Here is a 23,154-nt window from a genome sequence, read left to right on the forward strand (position 1 = left end):
TAATGAGCAACCCTAACCTAGAATAAGTCATTGGATCAACAATCCCAATAAGGAAACCTTACCTAGAATAAATCATTGGATCACGATGTCAATGTGGAAACCTTACCTAGAATAAGTCATTGGATCACGATGTCAATGAGGAAAACTTAACTAGAATAAGTCATTGGATCAGCAATGTCAAAGAGGAAACCTTACCCAGAATGAGTCATTGGATCACTATGTCAATGAGGAAACCTTACCTAGAATAAGTCATTGGATCACGATGTCAATGAGGAAACCTTACCTAGAATAAATCATTGGATCACGATGTCAATGAGGAAACCTTACCTAGAATAAGTCATTGGATCAGCCATGTTAAAGAGGAAACCTTACCTAAAATAAGTAATTGGATCAGTAATGTCAATGAGGAAACCTTACCTAGAATAATTCATTGGATCAGTAATGTCAATGAGGAAACCTTACCTAGCATAAGTCATTGGATCACGATGTCAATGAGGAAACCTTACCTAGGATAAGTCATTGGATCACGATGTCAATGAGCAACCCTTACCTAGAATAAATCATTGGATCACGATGACAGTGAGGAAACCTTACCTAGAATAAGTCATTGAAATCTTGATGTCAGTAAGGAAACCTTACCTAGAATAAGTCATTGGATCACGATGTCAGTGAGGAAACCTTACCTAGAATAAGTTATTGGATCACGATGTCAGTGAGGAAACCTTACCTAGCATAACTCATTGGATCACGATGTCAGTGAGGAAACCTTACCTAGAATAAGTCATTGAAATCTTGATGTCAGTAAGGAAACCTTGCCTAGAATAAGTTATTGGATGACGATGACAGTGAGGAAACCTTACCTAAAATAAGTCATTGGATCAGCCATGTTAAAGAGGAAACCTTACCTAACATAACTCATTGGATCACGATGTCGATAAGGAAACCTTACCCAGAACAAGTCATTGGATCACGAGAATAAATCATTGGATCAACAATGTCAAAGAGGAAACCTTACCCAGAAAAAATCATTGGATCAACAATGTCAGTGAGGAAACCTTACCTCGAATAAGTCATTGGATCAGCAATGTCAAAGAGGAAACCTTACCCAGAAAAAGTCATTGGATCACGATGTCAATGAGGAAACCTTACCTAGAATAAGTCATTGGATAAGCAATGCCAATGAGGAAACCTTACCTAGAATAAGTCATCGGATTACGTTGTCAATAAGGAAATCTTACCTAGAATAAGTCACTGGATCAGGATGTCAGAGAGGAAACCTTACGTAGAATAAGTCATTGGATCACGATGTCAGTGAGGAAACTTTACCTAGAATAAATCGTCGGATCACGATGTCAGTGAGGAAGCCTACCTAGAATAAATAATTGGATCGCGATGTCAGTGAGGAAACCTTACCTAGAATAAGTCATGGGATCACGATGTCAGTGAGGAAACTTTACCTAGAATAAATCGTGGGATCACGATGTCAGTGAGGAAACCCTACCTAGAATAAGTCAGTGGATCAACAATGTCAGTGAGGAAACCTTACCTAGAATAAGTCATTGGATCGCGATGTCAATGGAATTATAAACTGACCATCAAAACCATTGTATCTTGATTGTCACGACAGTATTAACCGGCTGCTGTATATACACTAGCTTTTCCTACAAAGGTACTGTGATTCACAGTTTCAATATTCATTGGACCCTAACTGAGGTCTAGCTCACGCACTTGACCGGAACCAAACTTTTAAGGAAAGCTAGTGTGTACATAGGAGACCGTTCATAGAAACCGAGACAGTTCATAGAAACCGAGACAGTTCATAGAAACCCAAGTGTCTGTACCAGCCACTATTAGTCTCCGTGTGTGTAGGTACATGCTTATCAACATATAAACGCTGATGAGTATTGTACTCAATGACCTGTACTACACCGGGGTATACTGTATACATAAACATGTCACGAGTCTGCTGCAGTGAAAATCGGTTGTGTCAAGAATGAAATGTCTGAAATGAGGTAGAGCATATTTCTACACAAGTTGTCCAGCAGTTAACATGTCCTAACTATCTCAGTGACGGTATCTCGGTTACCTATCAGCCCACTGACTAGCTAGTCCGACCGGTAAGCATGTCCTACCTATCTCAGTGACGGTATCTCGTTTACCTATCAGACCACTGACTAGCTAGTCCGACCGGGAAACATGTCCTACCTATCTCCGTGACGGTATCTCGGGTACCCCTCAGACCATTGCCTAGCTAGTCCGACCGGTTAACATGCCCTATCTATCTCAATGACGGTATCTCGGGTTCCCCTCAGACCACTGACTAGCTAGTCCGACCGGTAAACATGTCCTACCTGTCTCAGTGACGGTATCTCGGGTACCCCTCATACCATTGACTAGCTAGTCCGACCGGTTAACCTGCCCAATCTAGCTCAATGACGGTATCTCGGGTACCCCTCAGACCACTGACTAGCCAGTCCGACCGGTAAACATGTCCTACCTGTCTCAGTGACGGTATCTCGGGTACCCCTCAGACCATTGACTAGCTAGTCCGACCGGTTAACATGTCATATCTATCTCAGTGACGGTATATCGGGTACCCCTCAGACCACTGACTAGCTAGTCCGACCGGTTAACATGACATATCTATCTCAGTGACGGTATATCGGGTACCACTCAGACCACTGACTAGCTAGTCCGACCGGTTAACTTGTCCTACCTATCTCAGTGACGGTATATCGGGTACCCCTCAGACCACTGACTAGCTAGTCCGACCATCCGTGCAGCAATGACAGTAGAACTCCACAACCCTAAACATTTTCTCACCAACGCTGTTAACGAGGTGTTACAAAACAGTTATGCCTGTGTAATACCCATCTCATTAAACATTACAGGTCTGGTAAGTACGAGGGCTGATACATGTTGTACACACTTCTAACCTTCTCAGTAAACTCAAACAGAGTAACGATTACAGAGGCTGCTTGTTCCTTTAAGACAAAACCCAGAAATTGAGAATTACTACGGTCCAACAAGCTACGTTAGGATAGCACATCTGGGTCATATCACTGCGCAGGAAATCTGAATAAAAATCAAATTATCACTAACTCGACATCGGTAATGCGCATATGACAAGAGAGCTGATATACGTACGCGTGTGTATCTCCTAAGTCAGAGGTAACAAACACGTCACTGGCTGTGGTGCACTCTTGTTATTCTTCAAACTAATATCCACCTCACGTGATTATCTAATCACATTTCCATTATTTTTCCTAAATGCATACTGAAGCATACGTATGTTTATAAAGATGAACTTTGAGGGATATTGAAGTTTTTTTTGATATAACGATTACAAAATTAAAATAAATCTGGAAACCCTATCTGTAACTGTATTGCACTTGTCTGAGGGAGAATGCACACGTAATAACTAAATTAAGTCTGTGACTGATGTCTCTATCAACAGGTTCACGGGGTCACAGCTGAAACTCCAGGGCCACTTCAATACCATTTGTGGAACCAAATGTGGTTATTTCCTCTTAATTGGTTTCATGACACCACATACATCATTAAGGATCAGCAAATGTCAACTACAGAAACAGTTTTAAGGTTTTGCTAATTTATTCACCATTACGTAAGGTTGACCACGACCGACTAAGGCCCTACCGTTATACACTTTTACATGGCTGGAACGTTGGCCGATTTAATTGGAACGGAGTATCTAACCTTTCTATGTATAAACATGTACTACGATACTCTACTGCCAATATATTCAGTTAATAAAGCGAGTACCTTCTGAACAATAAAGCGAGTAAATTCTGAATAATAAAATGAATACATACCCATCAATAAAGCCAGTACTTTTTCATCAATACAGATTGTTATCAGTGAAGCGAGTATCTGATTATCAATTAAACGAATACCTAGTTATCAATAAAGCGAGTACCTAGTATTCAACTAGAACACTGACAGGTCAGTAAGGGCCACGTCTTGTTGCAATATATCCCCCATATAATCATCAAGAAGCAATCTGCCCATATAGCTGAGCTTGACGTTTGACATTTGGACTTCAAAAAAAAAAAAAATCGCAAGGAAGCAAAATATACTCTTTACATGTACTATGATGAAAGTCTTGTTTCCTTCCACCTCCATATTTGCTGGGCTAACAGAAATGTAAATACCAGTGCAATACTCATTTGTTAGCTTTGATTTGTTTTATTTCGCCTTAAATACCTCCCCCATCCAGAGCCAGGGTCAAAGTCAGAGATCCACTTTGTCTTTGACCTTTGGACCCAAATGACCTTGACCTTTAACCAAGTGACCCTGATCTTTGGTCAGTTGACTTATTCTTCAATTCCGACCTACTTTGCTTCATAATATCATAGAAAAATGTTCATCAGTGAAAAATACAAAACTTGACATTGACCTTGAACCTTTGGACCCATTAACCTAGACCTGTAACCCAGTGACCCTGACCTTTGGTCAGTTGACTTATTCTTCAATTCCGACCTACTTTGCTTCATAATATCATAGAAAAATGTTCATCAGTGACAAATACAAAACTTGACCTTGACCTTGAACCTTTGGACCCCATAACCTGGACCTTTAACCCAGTGACCCTGATCTTTGGTCAGTTGACTGTGTTATGTTCTGAACAACTTTGCTTCATAATAACCTATACAAAATGTTCATCAGTTAAAAGATACAATATTTGACCTTGACCTTTGACCCAGGGACCTTGACCTTTGGTCAATTGACTCCTTGTTTAATTCTGACCAACATTGCTTCAAAGTGTCATAAAGAAATCTTCACCAGTGAAAAGATACTAAATTTGACATTGACCTTTGACCCAGTGACATTGGTCTTAAGTCAGTTATCTCTTTGTTAAATTCCGACCAACTTTGATTCATAATGTCATAACACAATTTTCATCAGGGAAAAGATACAAACTTTGACCTTGACCTTTGTTCAGTTGTTACATTGTTTGATAGTGACCAACTTTACTTCATAATGTTAAAACAAAATGTTAAGCAGTAAAAGGATACAAAATCTGACCTTGACCTTTGATCCGACGACCTTAACTTTCGATCAGTTGACTTCTTGTTGTATTGTGACCAACTTTGCTCCATAATGTCATAACAAAATGTTAACCAGTTAAGAGCAAAACAAATTGAATTTTTTAATGTTAAAATCCAAGATGGCTGACTAGCAGATTGTTATCAATAAACCGAGTACCTGGTAATCAACTAAGCAAATACCTGGTTATCATTAAAGCGAGTACCTGGTAATCAATTAAGCAATTACCTGGTTATCAATAAGCCGAGTACCTTGTAATCAATATAGCAAATAACTGGTTATCAATAAACCGAGTACTTTATCATGATTACAGATTGTTATCAATAAACTGAGTACTTTATCATGAATACAGATTGTTATCAACAAACCGAGTACCTGGTAATCAATTAAGAAAATACCTGGTAATCAATAAACCGAGTACCTGGTAATCAATTAAGCAATTACCTGGTTATCAATAAACCGAGTACCTTGTAATCAATATAGCAAATACCTGGTTATCAATAAACTGAGTACTTAATCATGAATACAGATTGTTATCAACAAACCGAGTACCTGGTAATCAATTAAGAAAATACCTGGTTATCAATAAACCGAGAACCTGGTAATCAATTAAGCGAATACCTGGTTATCAATAAAGCGAGTACTTAATAACCGATACAGATTGTTGTCAATAAAGCGAGTACTTGGTAATCAATTAAGCAATTACCTGGTTATCAATAAACCGAGTACCTGGTAATCAATTAAGCAAATACCTCGTTATCAATAAACTGAGTACCTTGTAATCAATTAAGCGAATACCTGGTTATCAATAAGCGATTACTTGATAACCAATACAGATTGTTATCAATAAACCGAGTACCTGGTAATCAATTAAGCAAATTCCTGGTTATCAATAAACCGAGTACCTGGTAATCAATTAAGCAAATACCTGGTGATCAATAAACCGAGTACCTTGTAATCAATTAAGCAAATACCTGGTTATCAATAAACCGAGTACCTTGTAATCAATTAAGCGAATACCTGTTTATCAATAAAGTGATTACTTGATCACCAATACAGATAGTTACCAATAAACCGAGCACCTGATAATCAATTAAGCAAATACCTGGTTATCAATAAACCGAGTACCTTGTAATCAATATAGCAAATAACTGGTTATCAATAAACCAAGCACCTGATAATCAATTAAGCAAATACCTGGTTATCAATAAACCGAGCACCTGATAATCAATTAAGAAAATACCTGGTTATCAATAAACCGAGCACCTGATAATCAATTAAGCAAATACCTGGTTATCAATAAACCGAGCACCTGGTAATCAATTAAGCAAATACCTGGTTATCAATAAACCGACTATCTGTTATAGTCAACTACCAATTTGTATATCTATTCATTTAGCAGCCAATCTGATATTTGTTGATAAACTTACCTCCTGATTTCTATTGTAATTACATTGCCTATTGGTTTAAATGTATAATAAGTTGCTACACTTGCCTGTAGGTTCAGATATCTAGAATATGTTGTTTTACTTGCCTGTTGGTTTAAATGTATAATATGTTGCTACACTTGCCTGTTGTCAAGGAAGATGTTCATTGCCATTTTTTCTAGGTCCACACTCGGATGCGTTCCTGACCTGTACAGATATGTGATGGAGTATGATACTACACATGATAAAGTATAAAACTCACCCTCTTGCACACTTTCTAAGTGGTGTCCTATTTTTCTTGCCTTTTCTCTGTTTTTTCTGCTTCCTTAGCTTTTTATGTTTTTTAGATTTTCTACCACTTATTTTTTCCAATCTATCGATGTTTTTTTCTAATGTTGTATGGGGCCCTTTTCTATGAATGGTTGACGCTCGCGGGTCATCTATCTGAAGTCCGTATATATCCGATGAGTCCTCGTCCGGCTCCTGTTTGGATAGTGCTTTGGCATAAGCTATATCTTCATCAGCTAAGGCTATATCGCCTATAAAAACAGCTGAAACAGACAAAACATGCCAGCGTTATCATAATTGTCAGCTAATGCGCTACTAGCATACAAACCTAACTACCTCAAGTTATCTGTAATTATAAGTACCCCAGGTTATCAGAACATTTATATCCGGATCTGACCAGGCTATGGGAAAACAACAACATACCAAGTGCATACACTAGACCCAAGACATTCAGTAAGATTATATATACTAGACCCAGGACATTCAGTAAGATTATATACACTAGACCCAGGACATTCAGTAACATTATAGCACATATAATATGTATTGACTAAAAAACGAACTTCTGAAGGAACTTTTACCATCAGTAAAATTAGGTAACTGAAATAACAACTGGTCTATGGTTTATTAGGACGGGGCGGAGTACAACCCGATCGTTATGTGGTTTAATGACGGGTTAGGGACACGAGATATGATGTGAATCGCCTACGAGAAGGCAGTGGACGGTGACGTCAATAATGGAATTGGTAAAATGCCAATCAAATCTGTCCAGTCCGTCTCGGGTAGCACCGGTTACTATGGCTAATTAACGAGTCCACATAGGCCCCTACACGGACTAATTACAAGGAAACAGGAACGCAGTGTCTCAATCTCTGTAGACAAACCAATTTGTATTGCTCAAATTAGGGAGAACTCGTAAGAGGGAGAACTCGTAAGAAAACATTGGTCGTTGTTGTATCAAGTGTCCCGCTAATGCCCTCGTCTGGGTATGATCTCAACATTCTGATACTTTACGTCATACCAAACACAACCGCTGTTTTGCTTGTTAACATAAATAGAGTAACATCCTAATTATAAAGGCAAGTGGGTACTTTTACAAGACAATCGATTGAAAACAACATTATGGAAACCGCTCTATTCGTCAATGAGAATTCCAAAATTCAAGCAAAACATATGGGTTTGGTTTAGTTTTATTTAGTTTAACTCCTATTAATAGCTATGGCTATTTAAGCCGTGCCAAGTCATATTTATAACTGACCGTGTAATGTTCAGAAAACATGTGGACATCTAATCTCGGTGTTGAAAGCTCAACGACGAGGACAAGATTACCGTGTCTCGTTCATCAGATCACAATATTCATTTTCATAGAACAACACTGCAATTGGTCGTGATTACAACCATAGAGGGGACTTTCTAATCCCTATTACGGAGAGTTTCACGGATATGTCATATTATACACGTAGCACGGGGGTTCCCTTGTATACACGTGACAGGGATATTTCCTAGTATGCATATTTGACTCACGGATTACCTAGTATACAAGTGATAAGGAATTTCCTAGTATTCACGTCACATGAATATTGTGTAGAATACAGGAGCAACGAGAATATCCTTACTGTACAGGTAACACAGGGACTCCTAAATATACATGTCACAGGGGTATCCCTGTTAATAAACACCACATGGATATTCCTAAGTATACACGTCACATGGAGATTCCCTAGTATACACGTCACATTGATATTCTCCAGTATACACGTCACATGGAGATTCCCTAGTATACACGTCACATGGATATTCCCTAGTATACACGTCACATGGATATTCCCAAGTATACACGTCACATGGAGATTCCCTAGTATACACGTCACATGGATATTCCCTAGTATACACGTCACATGGATATTCCTAAGTATACACGTCACATGGAGATTCCCTAGTATACACGTCACATTGATATTCTCCAGTATACACGTCACATGGAGATTCCCTAGTATACACGTCACATGGATATTCCCTAGTATACACGTCACATGGATATTCCTAAGTATACACGTCACATGGAGATTCCCTAGTATACACGTCACATTGATATTCTCCAGTATACACGTCACATGGAGATTCCCTAGTTTACACGTCACATGGAGATTCCCTAGTATACACGTCACATGGAGATTCCCTAGTATACACGTCACAGGGGCATCCCCGTTTATAAACCTCACATTAAGATGCCCTAGTATACACGTCACATGGATATTCTCCCGTATACACGTCACATGGAGATTCCCTAGTTTACACGTCACATGGAGATTCCCTAGTATACACGTCACATTGAGATTCCCTAGTATACACGTCACAGGGGCATCCCCGTTTATAAACCTCACATTAAGATGCCCTAGTATACACGTCACATGGATATTCTCCCGTATACACGTCACAAGGAGATTCCTTAGTTTACACGTCACATGGAGATTCCCTAGTATACACGTCACATTGAGATTCCCTAGTATACACGTCACAGGGGCATCCCCGTTTATAAACCTCACATTAAGATGCCCTAGTATACACGTCACATGGATATTCTCCAGTATACACGTCACATGGAGATTCCCTAGTACAGACCCTGGACCGTTTTCCTTGTACGTTCAAACGCAAACGCAACGCAAACGCAACGCACTTTTGGTAAAGAAAAACAGTTTATAAACGTGACATGGAGATTCCCTAGTATATACGTTACATGGGCATCCCCGTATATAAACATCACCATCACATGGATAATTCCTAGTATCACGTGACATGGGGATTCCCTAGTATACACGTGTCATGGAGATTCCCTATACTAATAAATAATAATAATATACAACATGTATATAGCGCCCTATATAATTTGTAAAATTATTCTAAAGCGCTTTACAACATATGGATAATAGGAATGGTTATAGTTGTGAAAACAAAAAACAAAGGCTTACAATCACTTTTATACATTTAAGCAAGCAATGTGCACATAATTGAACAAATAAAAGGGTGTATTTACATGACGTCTTTGCAAGAATTCTAAAATGCAGACGCCCTAGTATACACGTGACATGGGGATTCCCTAGTATACACGTGGCATGAAGATTTCCTAGTATCACGTCACACGGAGACTCTATCATAAACGGCCAATTGAAGATTTCCTAGCACGCACATTACACGATTAATTGAGAATTCCTTAATATGTACGTCAGATGGGGATATTTAGCATACACGGTAAAAAGAAGTTTACTTACCATACACGTGACATGGGGATTCCCTAGTATATACATCACAAAGGGATTCGATAGTGTTCACGTCAAACGGGGATTCCCTAGTAAATACATGTATATCACGAAGGGATTCCTAGTAAATACATCACAAGAACATACACGTGACACGGGGGTTCCCTTGTATTATATATCACAAAGGGATTCGATAGTATACACGTCTTACGGAGATTCCCTACTATATATTCATTGCTTTTGATATTGACAGCATGCAAGTCACATATTCCCACGCGAAGGATTTTCATTCCATTACTGGAAAGGTTGTTAAGATTCGAACCCCATTGTGTTTGTACGGAAGCCATTGTAACCTGGATGTCGGTCTATTCTACCCAGGGGGGATTGCGTTAGACAGAGGTTATTGACTGTCTTGTGGGGGACGTGCGTCATTTGTATGGTAAACCTGTCATTTATCTGTAGTGAATGAAACTGTCTTTCTCACGGTGTAACGCAGTTTTGTACTACACTATTATTAGACCTGGTACACTATGTACAACACAGCGTTCGGTGGGGTAGAGATAGTTGGACTGCAACACCAGGGGGCGCCTAGATTAAAAACCCTCGCAAAGGCAACGTTTACCAAATGATATAATTAGTCAGAATCATTGTTAATTATAAACTTCAAACCGTCGCCGGTGAGAAATCGCGAACAAAACGAAAGTGGTAGCGAACAAGGTTTCGTACTAGATGGACCGACTGACACCAGGCCTCTGACCCGTCCCTAGTACCTGGGATAGTTACACAAAGGGACGGGGCGAACTTATTTTTGTCTGCTTCATTAGTTATGCAACATTTGTAGGTTACATTTTCCTTGCGATGCTTTGATTGTTTAAATTATTTATTAATTCTCTCTTCACGGTATATAAACGATATTTCCGCACATTATATTATCATTAACATACAGGTCATCTTCGTCTGCCAATGTATGTAAAAATGTGTGTGTTTTTTCGTTTATGAAGTCAACATGATTGGTCACACATGCCGTTTGTACCATTTTGCCAAAGATGCTTTGTTGTGAGTTCACCACTATCTGACAAGATTAGCCTACCCCGATATACAGGTAGTTGACCGAGTAGGAAAGATGACTATGTTAAAGGTTTCCATCGACCTTATGACGAGGACCAGATAGACGATACTCCTCTGTAGCGTACGTTCACACTTGAGCCTCTATGCGATGTATCGATAGATATGTCAGACCGGCACATGACCTTGATAAAACTTGATTTATAGCACATAGTAAAAGTAGGACAAGATCAAAGCGACGACAATTACAAACCGCACAATTAATTTCGAAAATACAAGTGTGTCCAAATAAAGCCTAACACGATATAATTTCTCCCAGGTCGTAAAGCCAACCAGCCAACACTGTGATGCTGCCGTCTTTAGAACGGACACAACTGCACACTGAAAGGGCTCTTGTGTGGAAAATTTATTACCTATAACATCAAAACATCCACGAGAATCAAACGATGGGCACACCACACCTGTATGTGATGTGGTTGGCTGTAAGGTTATTTATCATCGTCGGCATCACTGTGTGAACCAATGTGTTTCCAAAGAGATTTAACAAGTGTAAAAACCAATCGGTCAATTATTTGGGAGGAATAGAGTAAGGTATGACGCGTCCTGCTCCTGTTGCACGAGGGTGACGTGACGCGTCATTCTTACGTTCATGAGGGCGATGTGACGCATCCTGTTCCCAATGTACGAAGGCGAGATGACGCGTCCAGTTCCCAATGTACGAAGGCGAGATGACGCGTCCAGTTCCCATTGTACGAAGGCGAGATGACGCGTCCAGTTCCCGTTGTACGAAGGCGAGATGACGCGTCCAGTTCCCAATGTACATTGTACGAGGGTGAGGAATGATGCGTCCTGTTCCACCTTTTACAAGAGCTGGATGACGCGTCCTGCTCTCGTTGTAAGAGAGCGAGATGTACAACCGTTACCAGCAAACATTTTGATGACGTTAGGCTGTTCCAGGGAAATATAAGGAAATATCTGTATTCAGGTCAATAATAAGTAAAAATTATAATGGAAATATAAGGATTGAAAGGCATATTTTCAATGTTCATGCCGGTATAACCGCAAATCGGCTACATACGCATTTATCATGAAGGTCTCTAGCGGGCTGCATACGAGCAAGAAAAAAATGCCGTACAATCCTAATATGAGGTTGAATAATGACGCGTCGTGCTTCTTTTAACTGTGGTTTAGGATAGGGTCATTATCCTCTCACCGTGGGAGTGAGAAATGACGACCACTAGGGATCGTATTTAGACGAGTACTTAGCGGCGAGACACCGCCAAAAGGAAAAAGTTGGAAAGAAAGAAAAGAAAAGGTAGAGATTCCAAGTGCTGCGATAGGTGTAGCAGATCAATGTTGGTCCTTTTTCGTTTCCTCTAATGGAAGACACAGAAGAAAACCACCTATTCTGTAACCATTCACATTCAATGAGACAAAGTATGTATTTTCTTGGTTTCTGTAATGTCCTTTAGCAGAACAAACGGAGCAAGTCTCGCTCTCTGAGATTGTATATGTGCGTTTTTGTAACCAGACGTCCGCTGTCAGATGATAACTCTACATCGCAAGTTTTGTACAGCTATTCAACCAAAGTTAAAACCCAGAGCGTGTCTGGCACTCCTGTTGTACCCGAGGCTAATTCTAGTATGATCACCAAATTATAAGTCACTCCCTACATTTTCCTTAAAACACCTCCAGCCAAACCGGAAGTCCAGATTGCATGATGGCGGCGGGTGGCCATGTGCAACGAGCCCAGTCTCAACACAATGTCGAGTTGGCCAGAGGTGACTGTTGTTCTATAATAAGGTCGTTATTTATAGGGAAAGGGACTAAAGCGCCAACTTTCTCGATATATTACACTCCATTTCTAAACACAGACACACAGCGTGTTAGTCCAAAACAGGTATCGTGAGGATAACTTCCGGTGACTGTAGCGTACAATATGGGTTGTGTTTGCCTTGTTCAAGGCATGTCCCCAGTTTTATCATTGTGATAATATAACACGGTAGTGTCTGAAAAAAACTTATTCGTAGCCTTCTTGGGCGCGTACCTGTATTATTGACATCAATGCTAGTTGCAGGGGAAGTATCTAGTACCCAATATAACACCGAATACCTAGTCTTCAGTAAAGATAGTTAAAGTTTGTTGTGAAACAAACAATGCTGGATCAGCTTATTCGGAAAAAGGTTCAACAGTACAGATACAAATTTATGTACTTCATGAAGGAAACAAACATCTTTGATTCCTAAAAAGGAAAAAATTCAAATGGAAAATTATCTTTTCAAACTAATTTCAAAAGATAGAATACATATTGTTCAGTTCCGTACATGTTATTTAGATTATGCGCAAAGACATTTTACAATGGGTTGGTATACGTCGTCACGATCGCGAGTTTAGTGAATTACTGAACGTCATTATTTATATATTTGTAAATACGGACCAATCTGTCAACTAAAGTTGCGTATTCCATATTATACCATGAGTTCGCCACTACCCTACACGACTTGACGTACTGTTTAAGTGGCGCATCTTGTTTATTAGAGAAATTGGTGAAAAACTGTACATTTCTTTTGTAAGTTTCAGGTCGGTCGGAATGACAAAGAGTGCATTAAATATATGCATACATTAAAAGCAATATTTAATACAAGCGACAAGCGACCATGTGATTAGTGGCGAGATGACCAACACATTGGTTTAAGTGACATTTTTTCGTAGGAAGATACTATAAAAATCACATATAAATAACGTTAAGTTGGTGATTTCCTCATTGATGCCTGTATAGTGGTACGTTGCAACGACAGTAATGAGGAGAGCAGACAGACCACGCCCGTTAACATGTCTGGGCGGGTCACAACTACAGCACATATTGAGTGAAATCAAAGTGACCATACATTGGGTTGCCAACCGTAATTAGATTGTATGAAACAGTGGCCCGACTGACCAGTCGACTGATAGTCCATGTCCGGACGGTAATGACAGACCTTACGTCGATAGCACGGGGTTGATACTAATTTAGGGACAGTCCGTCTGGCGAGGAAGAGATTCGGCCCGTTGTTCATTTTAATCCACGACAATTCGTTTGGACGGTGCCAATAAATATCAATTTAGAGCCAACAACGATATACTTCTGTCCGCAGCTCTCAGCGCATTACACATTTCAGAGCGCAACAAATCAGTTTCATTTTCTGTCAGCGTTGCTTGTTTTGCATTGCAAGGTTTACACACACTACTATGGCGGCTTCAATCTCGTGATCTGTACGAGTCGCCCTAAACAACAATAGTCGCCTTCTAAGACAATATGACCCCAAATAGGTCGGACACCCGTCGAATGTAAGCAGTGTACATACCCACAGTTGTACCTGTCATAGCTGGCCGGACCCAAGGGCAACACACTCAGAGAGCGAACGGCGTCTACCACCACATTTCTTGTTGTCATTCGGCTGGACAACACACTAATCAGCTGTGTTTTTCTTGACCAGATTTGTCTGGACGTGTCCAGACTGTTTGGACGGGCAGTGTACACCAGGAAATTGCAAGACAAAGATTCAATTTACACTCCGTATGTCGCCGACACGGAGTCTATTTCAAATGTCCGTATCAAATCAAATAAGATTATGGCGTGTGACAGGATACATCTCTTTTTTACTGTAAGTCTATATATACGGCGGGATAGACCCTGGCTCCTACTTTACCTAATCACGTGTTATTTCTATAATACACGTATATCGTCGACCATGAAACGATGACCAACAAACATATCATAAAGGTGCCCGCAAGACATTCACAACGGTGGCCAAACAACTCATGAACATTGGACGAACGTTCAGCTAAGACTGACGAACGTACAAACAGCTCATGTATATCAGACGAAAGGTCGGCCAAGACTTACGAACATACAAACAGCTCATGTATATCAGACGAAAGGTCGGCTAAGACCGACGAACGTGAAAACAGCTCATGTATATCAGACGAAAGGTCGGCTAAGACAGGCGAACATACAAATAGCTCATGTATATCAGACGAAAGGTCGGCTAAGACTTACGAACACACAAACAGCTCATGTATATCAGACGAAAGGTCGGCTAAGACAGGTGAACATACAAATAGCTCATGTATATCAGACGAAAGGTCGGCTAAGACCGACGAACGGGAAAACAGCTCATGTATATCAGACGAAAGGTCGGCTAAGACTTACGAACATACAAATAGCTCATGTATATCAGACGAAATGTCGGCTAAGACAGGCGAACATACAAACAGCTGGTGTATATCAGACGAAAGGTCAGCTAAGACTGACAAACGTACAAACAGACGAATGGTCGGCTAAGACTGATGAACGTACAAACAGCTCATGTATATCAGACGAAAGGTCGGCTAAGACTGACGAACGTACAAACAGCTCATGTATATCAGACGAAAGGTCGGCTAAGACTGACGAACATACAAACAGTTCATGTATATCAGACGAAAGGTTGGCTAAGACTGACGAACGTACAAACAGCTCATGAACATTGGACGAAAGTTCGGCTAAGACTGATGGACGAACAAAACAACCAGATCACGAAAAAAGAATACAAAAAAACCTTTTACATGATAATCATTTGATGTCAAAAGTTGTAACAGAATGTTCAAATGAAACTTAATGAAATCAGAGACGTTGATATCACATATCTCTCCGATGAAATCAACTTTTTAATTTGTTTTGTTCTTGACATCGCTGGAGGTTAAAAGCTGCAATCACACTTGCTAGATGCTATAATTGTATTTGTGCTAACTTGTGTACATGTTAAAAGCATTTCTCCTCTCCTTATCCGGCTTAAACCACTACGTCTTTATTAGCAAGTGTCTTCTCCTGAATTCGTGTAATTTGAATTTGTGGCGATTGATTTATCAGAGGTCTGTTTTACCCTAATATGTCACGTGTTTCTAGTAAAAATAAATGTAAATTCTTGCCAAGGCATCCCTCGGAACCCCTTGGACCGGGTCGATATACGTCGGTGACCATTATTCCTGTAATATTGGATAATCGCCTGACTGACCCTCCTCCCGTCTATAAACAGTTCGCTTTAATGTCACGTTCCAAATGTCATTAGACTTCGGAAAAAGAAAATAGTGTTAAGAGTCAAAATGCAGTCTTAATCGTTCACGAGTGTGTACGGGACAATTAGCATAGGATTGCATTCATCAGACAGTCTGTGAGTAGTTTGTAAATGTCTGGAGCGGCTTACGGTATCAACTGCAACATACATTTTAGATCTACTCCGTGAAAGTTCACATACTCTTTTCATTAATACTCATTATTGGTGACACTATGTCGACTTACAAGATGGTCAAAGTGTATACCATGTCATTCCACGAGGGGTATAATCTCTAAACCTGATGCAATAAAAACACGACATTAGTAATCTCTTAACCCGATATGACAAACCAAGGGCTTTATACTATCTACCAATGACGCAACAATCCACAAGAGTTATAATCTCTAAACCTGACTTGACAACCGATGAAAAGTACAGTGTATAATCTCTAAACCTGACTTGACAACCGATGAAAAGTACAGTGCATCACCTCCAATCATGACGTGACAGTCCACGAGAGATATATTCTCTTAACCTGATAAGAAAATCCACGAAAGGTACTTCGTAAATAAATCTTAACCTGATGTGACAATCAGAGGTAAAATTACTATACGTGATATGACAATCCATGAGATATATTGATCATTTCTAATCCTGATGTGACAATCCACGAGAGGTATACTCTCTAAACCTGATACGACAAGCCACGAAATATGTAATGTATAATCTCCAAACGTGATGTGACAATCCACGAGAGGTACAATGAATAATCTCTAAACGTGATGTGACAATCCACGAGAGCTATGATGAATTATCTCTTAACGTGATGTAACGACCCACGAGAGGTACAATGAATAATCTCTAAACGTGATGTGACAATCCACGAGATGTACAATGAATAATCTCTAAACGTGATGTGACAATCCACGAGAGGTGAAATGAATAATCTCTAAACGTGATGTGACAATCCACGAGAGCTATGATGAATTATCTCTTAACGTGATGTAAAGACCCACGAGAGGTAAAATTACTAAACGTGATATGACAATCCATGAGAGGGACAATGCATATTCTCTAAACATGATGTAATGACCCACGAGAGGTAAAATTATTTAACATGACATGACAATCCATGAGATATATTGATCATTTCTAATCCTGATGTGACAAGCCACGAGAGGTACAATGAATAATCTCTAAACGTGATGTGACAATCCACGAAATGTACAATGCATAATCTCTCAACCTGATGTGGCAATCCACGAGAGGTAAAGTCATTTAACTTTATATGACAATCCACGAGATATATCATCTCTCATCCTGATGTAACAAAAAGATACACTGGTATGCTTGTCGCCACATTTTACAACTAAAAAATAAAATAAAATAAAATAAAATTCATTTGCTGTATAATTCTTTATTTATTTCACGAGGATAACGAACAGCCCAAGGGCTACTAGTCGTTTTCCTCACATTTAACAAACAAGTGAACGGTACAACATTTACATTATTAACATACAGTACAAAATACAGGAAATGCACACCCACACACAACACACCTACACACACACACACACACACACACACACACACACACACACACACACAAACAGCCAAGAAAGACAGAAACAGACAGAGAGAGGGAGAGAGAGACAGAGATAGGATGAGAGGGAAAGACAGACAGGCAGACAGAGAAAGCGAGGGAAAGAGGGGAGGGGGAAGAGACAGGCAGGCAGACAGACAGAGAGTCTACTTGAATATATTACTTCTCCTCGATAAATTTAAAGACAGACTGAAAAATTTGGGTATTTGTCTGTTGTTGAGGAGAGTTTGAGTCGTTAATAAGTAATGTACAGAGCTGATCAGGTATTAAATTAAGGACAGTGTCTGGATTTGCGTTTGGTGATATAATTCTAGATACAGTTTGTAATAGGGTATGTCTGACATTCTGGTATTTTGGACAGTAAAGAAAGAAATGCTTTTCGTCTTCAATCAAATTTAAACAGTTATCACAGTACTTATTGGGTGTGAGATTGTATGAAAATCTGTGTTAGTTAAGATCATTTAGTCCCATTCGTATACGTGCATGATTTATTTTGTGTTTGCCATGGCTATATGAAAAGATGGAATTTCGTTAAGTATCTGAAGATTTTAGAGAATTTAGAAATAGTTGTAAGCTTCCGGTGTATTCATTTGCTGTATCAGTTTACAATTCATTCGTTATATAAGTTAACAATTTATTTGTTGTGTAACTATACAACTCATTTGTTGTATAAACTTACTATGTATTCGTTTTATAAGTTTACACTTTATTTGTTGTATAAGTTTACAATTCATTTGCTGTGCAACTATACAACTCATTTGTTGTACAAACTTACAATTTATTCGTTTTATAAGTTTACACTTTATTTGTTGTGTAAATATATAACTCATTTGTTGGGTACGTTTACAATTCATTAATGTATAAGTATATAACTGAGTCAGCTGACCAAGTTCTGGTCTGTTTTTGTCCAAATATGTGTCCACGACAAACACTGGCGTTGTACTACCTGTTCTTGTTCGCGTTGCTTTTCAAACATAGATACGTATATATTAATTTATATTCAATCTTAATTAAATCTACAACAAAGACAATTATTAATATATGATTGAAATATGCCGACCTTTTTATTGATTCTGTAATTTAATTTGAAACATTATAAATTAATGTTAATAAGTTGAAATGTAGTCTGCCGCATTGTAATACTCAACTAGTATGAATTATATAGCTTATTGTGTGATCCTGTCATAGGCTCCACCCTACATCTGTGTGGTCCAGACACCGTACCAATACGACGGGTCACGCGTTTTTCGCTCCGACACACTCGTCCTGTATGACGTGAAACCCAACCGTAACTTACAGCTTGGAATGCAGATGTCTGCTGGAGTCGTATGCTATACTCTAACGTTACGTTGTGTCGATGACGCGAATGTGACCCGGGTATGTTTCTGCTCATGAGAAATATCTCATAAAATATCTAATATGGGCTATATCATATGTACATATTTTTGATAGAAATATGCTGATAAAACCTATTTGGTATCTCACCAAAATTAATACTCCACAACAAAAGCCTCCTTTCACGACTACTTATTCTCAAGTATCCAGGTCCGCGGTCGTACCACAGACATGCCGAGAATGGGGCCATACTCCCCAATACGTCCCTGATGCATTCTCCCCATATAACATCACCATACACGTTAAATACTGTGAAATAGTGTCACCTATAGTAGAGGAGTCTTGAAACGGACTTGCTCTTAATATACACTCATACCTTCAGACCTACCCTATCAGTCATATATACCCTAGTCAGATCTACCCTATATATACCCTAGTCAGATCTACCCTATATATACCATAGTCAGATCTACCCTATCTATATACACAGACCTACCTTATATATAAGGCATACCTACCCTATGTATACAGTCAGATCTACCCTATATATACACAGTCAGACCTACCCTATATATACCATAGTCAGACCTACCCTATATATACACAGACCTACCTTATATATAAGGCATACCTACCCTATGTATACAGTCAGATCTACCCTATATATACACAGTCAGATCTACCCTATATACAGTCAGATCTACCCTATATATCCAGTCAGACCTAACTTGTATATATATACAGACCTACCCTATGTATACAGTCAGACCTACCCTATATATACACAGTCAGATCTACCCTATATATACAGTCAGATCTACCCTATATATACAGTCGGACCCACCCTATATATATATATACAGACCTACCCTATGTATACAGTCAGACCTACCCTATATATACACAGACAGACCTACCCTATATATACACAGACAGACCTACCCTATATATATATACAGACCTACCCTATATATATATACAGACCTACCCTATATATACAGTCAGACCTACCCTATGTATACAGTCAGACCTACCCTAAATATCCAGTCAGACCTACCCTAAATATAAGTCATACCTACCCTATGTATATATACATACCTACCCTATGTGTATATATACATACATACCCTTTGTATACAGTCAGACCTACCCTATATATACAGTCAAACCTACCCTATATATGCAGTCATACCTACCTTACATATAAGTCATACCTACCCTATGTATATATGCAGACCTACCCTATGTATACAGACAGACCTACCCTATATATACAGTCATACCTACCCTGTATACACAGTCATACCTACCTTATATAATCTTGACATTTTGTTGATTTATCGCCAAAAAGAAGCGTTAAACTTCGTATGAATCAGCAGTAAAACAACTGATTTGATCGACGTTTGGTGGAATTTATTGGGCCAATACAAAGTGCTAGTTACAACATGTAAATCTCCTCTACACTCAAACACTACGCATCCTAACATTATCGCCTCGTACACAAGCCTGGTTACTGTACCCTAGATCGCCGAGGAATACAGGCCTGTTTACCCTAGATCGCCGAGGAACACAGGCCTGTTTACCCTTGATCGCCGAGGTACACAAGCCTTTTACCGTACCCTGATCGCCGAGGTACACAAGTCTGTTAACCGTATCCTTGATCGCCGAGGTAAACAGGTCTCTTTACCATACCCTAGATCACCGAGGTAAACAACCTGTTAACTGTACCTTTGATCACCAAGGTACACAAGTCTTCCTACCGTACCGTTGATCACCAAGGTACACAAGTCTTCCTACCGTACCGTTGATCGCCGAGGTACACAGGCCTGTTTACTGTACCATTGATCTCTGAAGTACACAGGCCTGTTTACTGTACCCTTGATCGCCGAGGTACACGAGTCTGTTAATTGTACCTTTGATCGCCGAGGTACACAAGCCTGTTTACCATACCTTTGATCGCCGAGGTACACAAGCCTGTTGACCAATTCACAAGCCAGTTTACCGTACCCTTGTGACATGCATATTAATAAACATATATGACATACACAGACCAATAACCCTTCGATAAACAAACCTTTAACCCTAGGTGATAAACAAACGTATAACCCTACGTGATATACAAACGTATAACCCTACGGTATTAACATACATCATACCACTACCTGGTCCACACAACAGTAACACGATTTGCTACCCTTAAATGTACACATCAAACGAATTACGTTACATACACACAATGTGACATACTTCCTTTGTCACTGGGGTTATCCATAAAGCAGGTCTCCTTATTTAGGTATTTATGACTAAGGTTTTAGACGACAGTCGCAGGTTAATTGGAAATATCGATACGTTTGGAAGTATATATGTTTACGGTTAAATCAATTAAGTTGGTGTGACCGCAGTCGATATTGGTCCTTACCGACGCGTGACATGTATAGAAGACCGGTATAGGTGTGATGGCTAACCCTTCTATATAGACTCACGTCAGCATCTCAACAGGGTGACCAGGTAGGGCGAACAGGAAGTGTCGTACACACGCAGTAACGGAGGTAAATAAGCGTATACATACCTGCTTTGCATGGATCCATATATAGATCGGAGGAGGTTTTGTGAGGTATATTCCGCTTCAAGCGTTTGTTGTACAAATGTGGATAGGAATACATCGACACACCAACTATTCTATCCAAGTAAAGAGTTAACATTGACAAAGTAACACATAGCACGTGTTTAACGTTCATTTTGATCGTGATGTATTGTCTTCCTAGTACATACGGCACTAATAGCTATAAAACAAATCGTATCACATATAACGAAGATATATTATATCATAAAATGATATCAACACATAAGAAATGTAAACATTAGAAAATATCCCCAACACGTCACGTCTCGGGCTCGCGTGCTGTACAGGACGGAATGTCTTTTCTCACACAGTTGTATATTTCTCAGGAGAGTTTCATCTTTGCACTGTAGTAGTGATGTCCGTATACATACGCCGACTGTACACCTCCTACTACGGGAGCAGCACCACACTGCCTCAGTCCGCCTCCGAGCTCTGTACCTCGTCCTGTCTGCCGCTCTGCTTACATACCGGACAACGAACCAAACGCACCCGCGCTTGTTCAATCAACTGTGTCCCTCTGTCAATATTCATAAAAACCAACCAATGACAGACTAAAGTCACTCATACTCATTCGGGGTGCTATAACTCCTTTGAATTAAGATAATTGAAAGAATTGCAACATACAAAGAAAATGATAAGTCACACGTGGAATGGACACGCGCACCATTATACGCTAATTTCCTCGTTCGTTCGGACACTATATCGTTCGGACACTATATCGTTCGGACACTATATCGTTTGGACACTATATCGTTCGGACACTATATCGTTTGGACACTATATCGTTCGGACACTATATCGTTTGGACACTATATCGTTTGGACGGGCATACAAATCAGTTTCCATAACTTTTGCGGTACTATTGACTTTACTTTCTTAATTTATTTAGCCCTTAATTACTGAGATTATCCGTTCAGATAAGGTCGATATTTAGTTTGAAAAAATAAAACTGCGTCTGATACAAATACCAAATATTGTGTAAAATTATCTAAATACCAGACAACGGCATGTTTTGTCCATCTGGTAAATTTTATTCTCCCTCGTGTACGTTTGCCATTTTCATTAAATGCGTAGTGGAATTATTATGAGGAACGCTGCCCTAGAAAACGAGCCCCCCTGGGAACAGGTGCCCGAGTCTGTGGCGTGATTACATTGGTACATAACTTCTCCGACACAGAATCGGAGATCTAACACTAATACTGGGACAGTGGGCGTGTCGTATGACCGGGGGTTGTGTGCCCTGTGGGGAGTGGGCATTGTGTCCGAACACTGTGGGACAATTAGTGGTCTAACTCTGAACCAAAGGAATAGAACCCCTACAGAAATGTCGCGGCTTTCTCGTAGTCATGTGTTACTTTACCACCTAGACTAGTTTCTTTCTGCAGAGAACAAGTATATTATGAAAGCTGGACTT

The 23,154-nt window shown here is 39.6% G+C and overlaps 1 protein-coding gene across 1 annotated transcript in view; it reads right to left on the reverse strand.

Moving 5' to 3' along the window:
• LOC110452867 (tolloid-like protein 2) overlaps positions 1 to 22,193 on the reverse strand; it is a 78,749-nt gene extending 56,556 nt beyond the window's left edge. Inside the window, exons 1-2 of the mRNA XM_021501591.1 lie at positions 21,687 to 22,193; positions 6,757 to 7,045 (exon numbers count right to left, since the gene is read on the reverse strand). Coding sequence (XP_021357266.1) covers positions 6,757 to 7,045; positions 21,687 to 21,855 — 458 coding nt within the window. The 5' untranslated portion in view covers positions 21,856 to 22,193. The remainder of the gene's footprint in view (positions 1 to 6,756; positions 7,046 to 21,686) is intronic.
• Positions 22,194 to 23,154: the final 961 nt, after the last annotated feature.

The sequence above is a fragment of the Mizuhopecten yessoensis genome, unplaced genomic scaffold, assembly GCF_002113885.1.
Source record: "Mizuhopecten yessoensis strain PY_sf001 unplaced genomic scaffold, ASM211388v2 scaffold6941, whole genome shotgun sequence".
Classification (NCBI taxonomy): domain Eukaryota; kingdom Metazoa; phylum Mollusca; class Bivalvia; order Pectinida; family Pectinidae; genus Mizuhopecten; species Mizuhopecten yessoensis.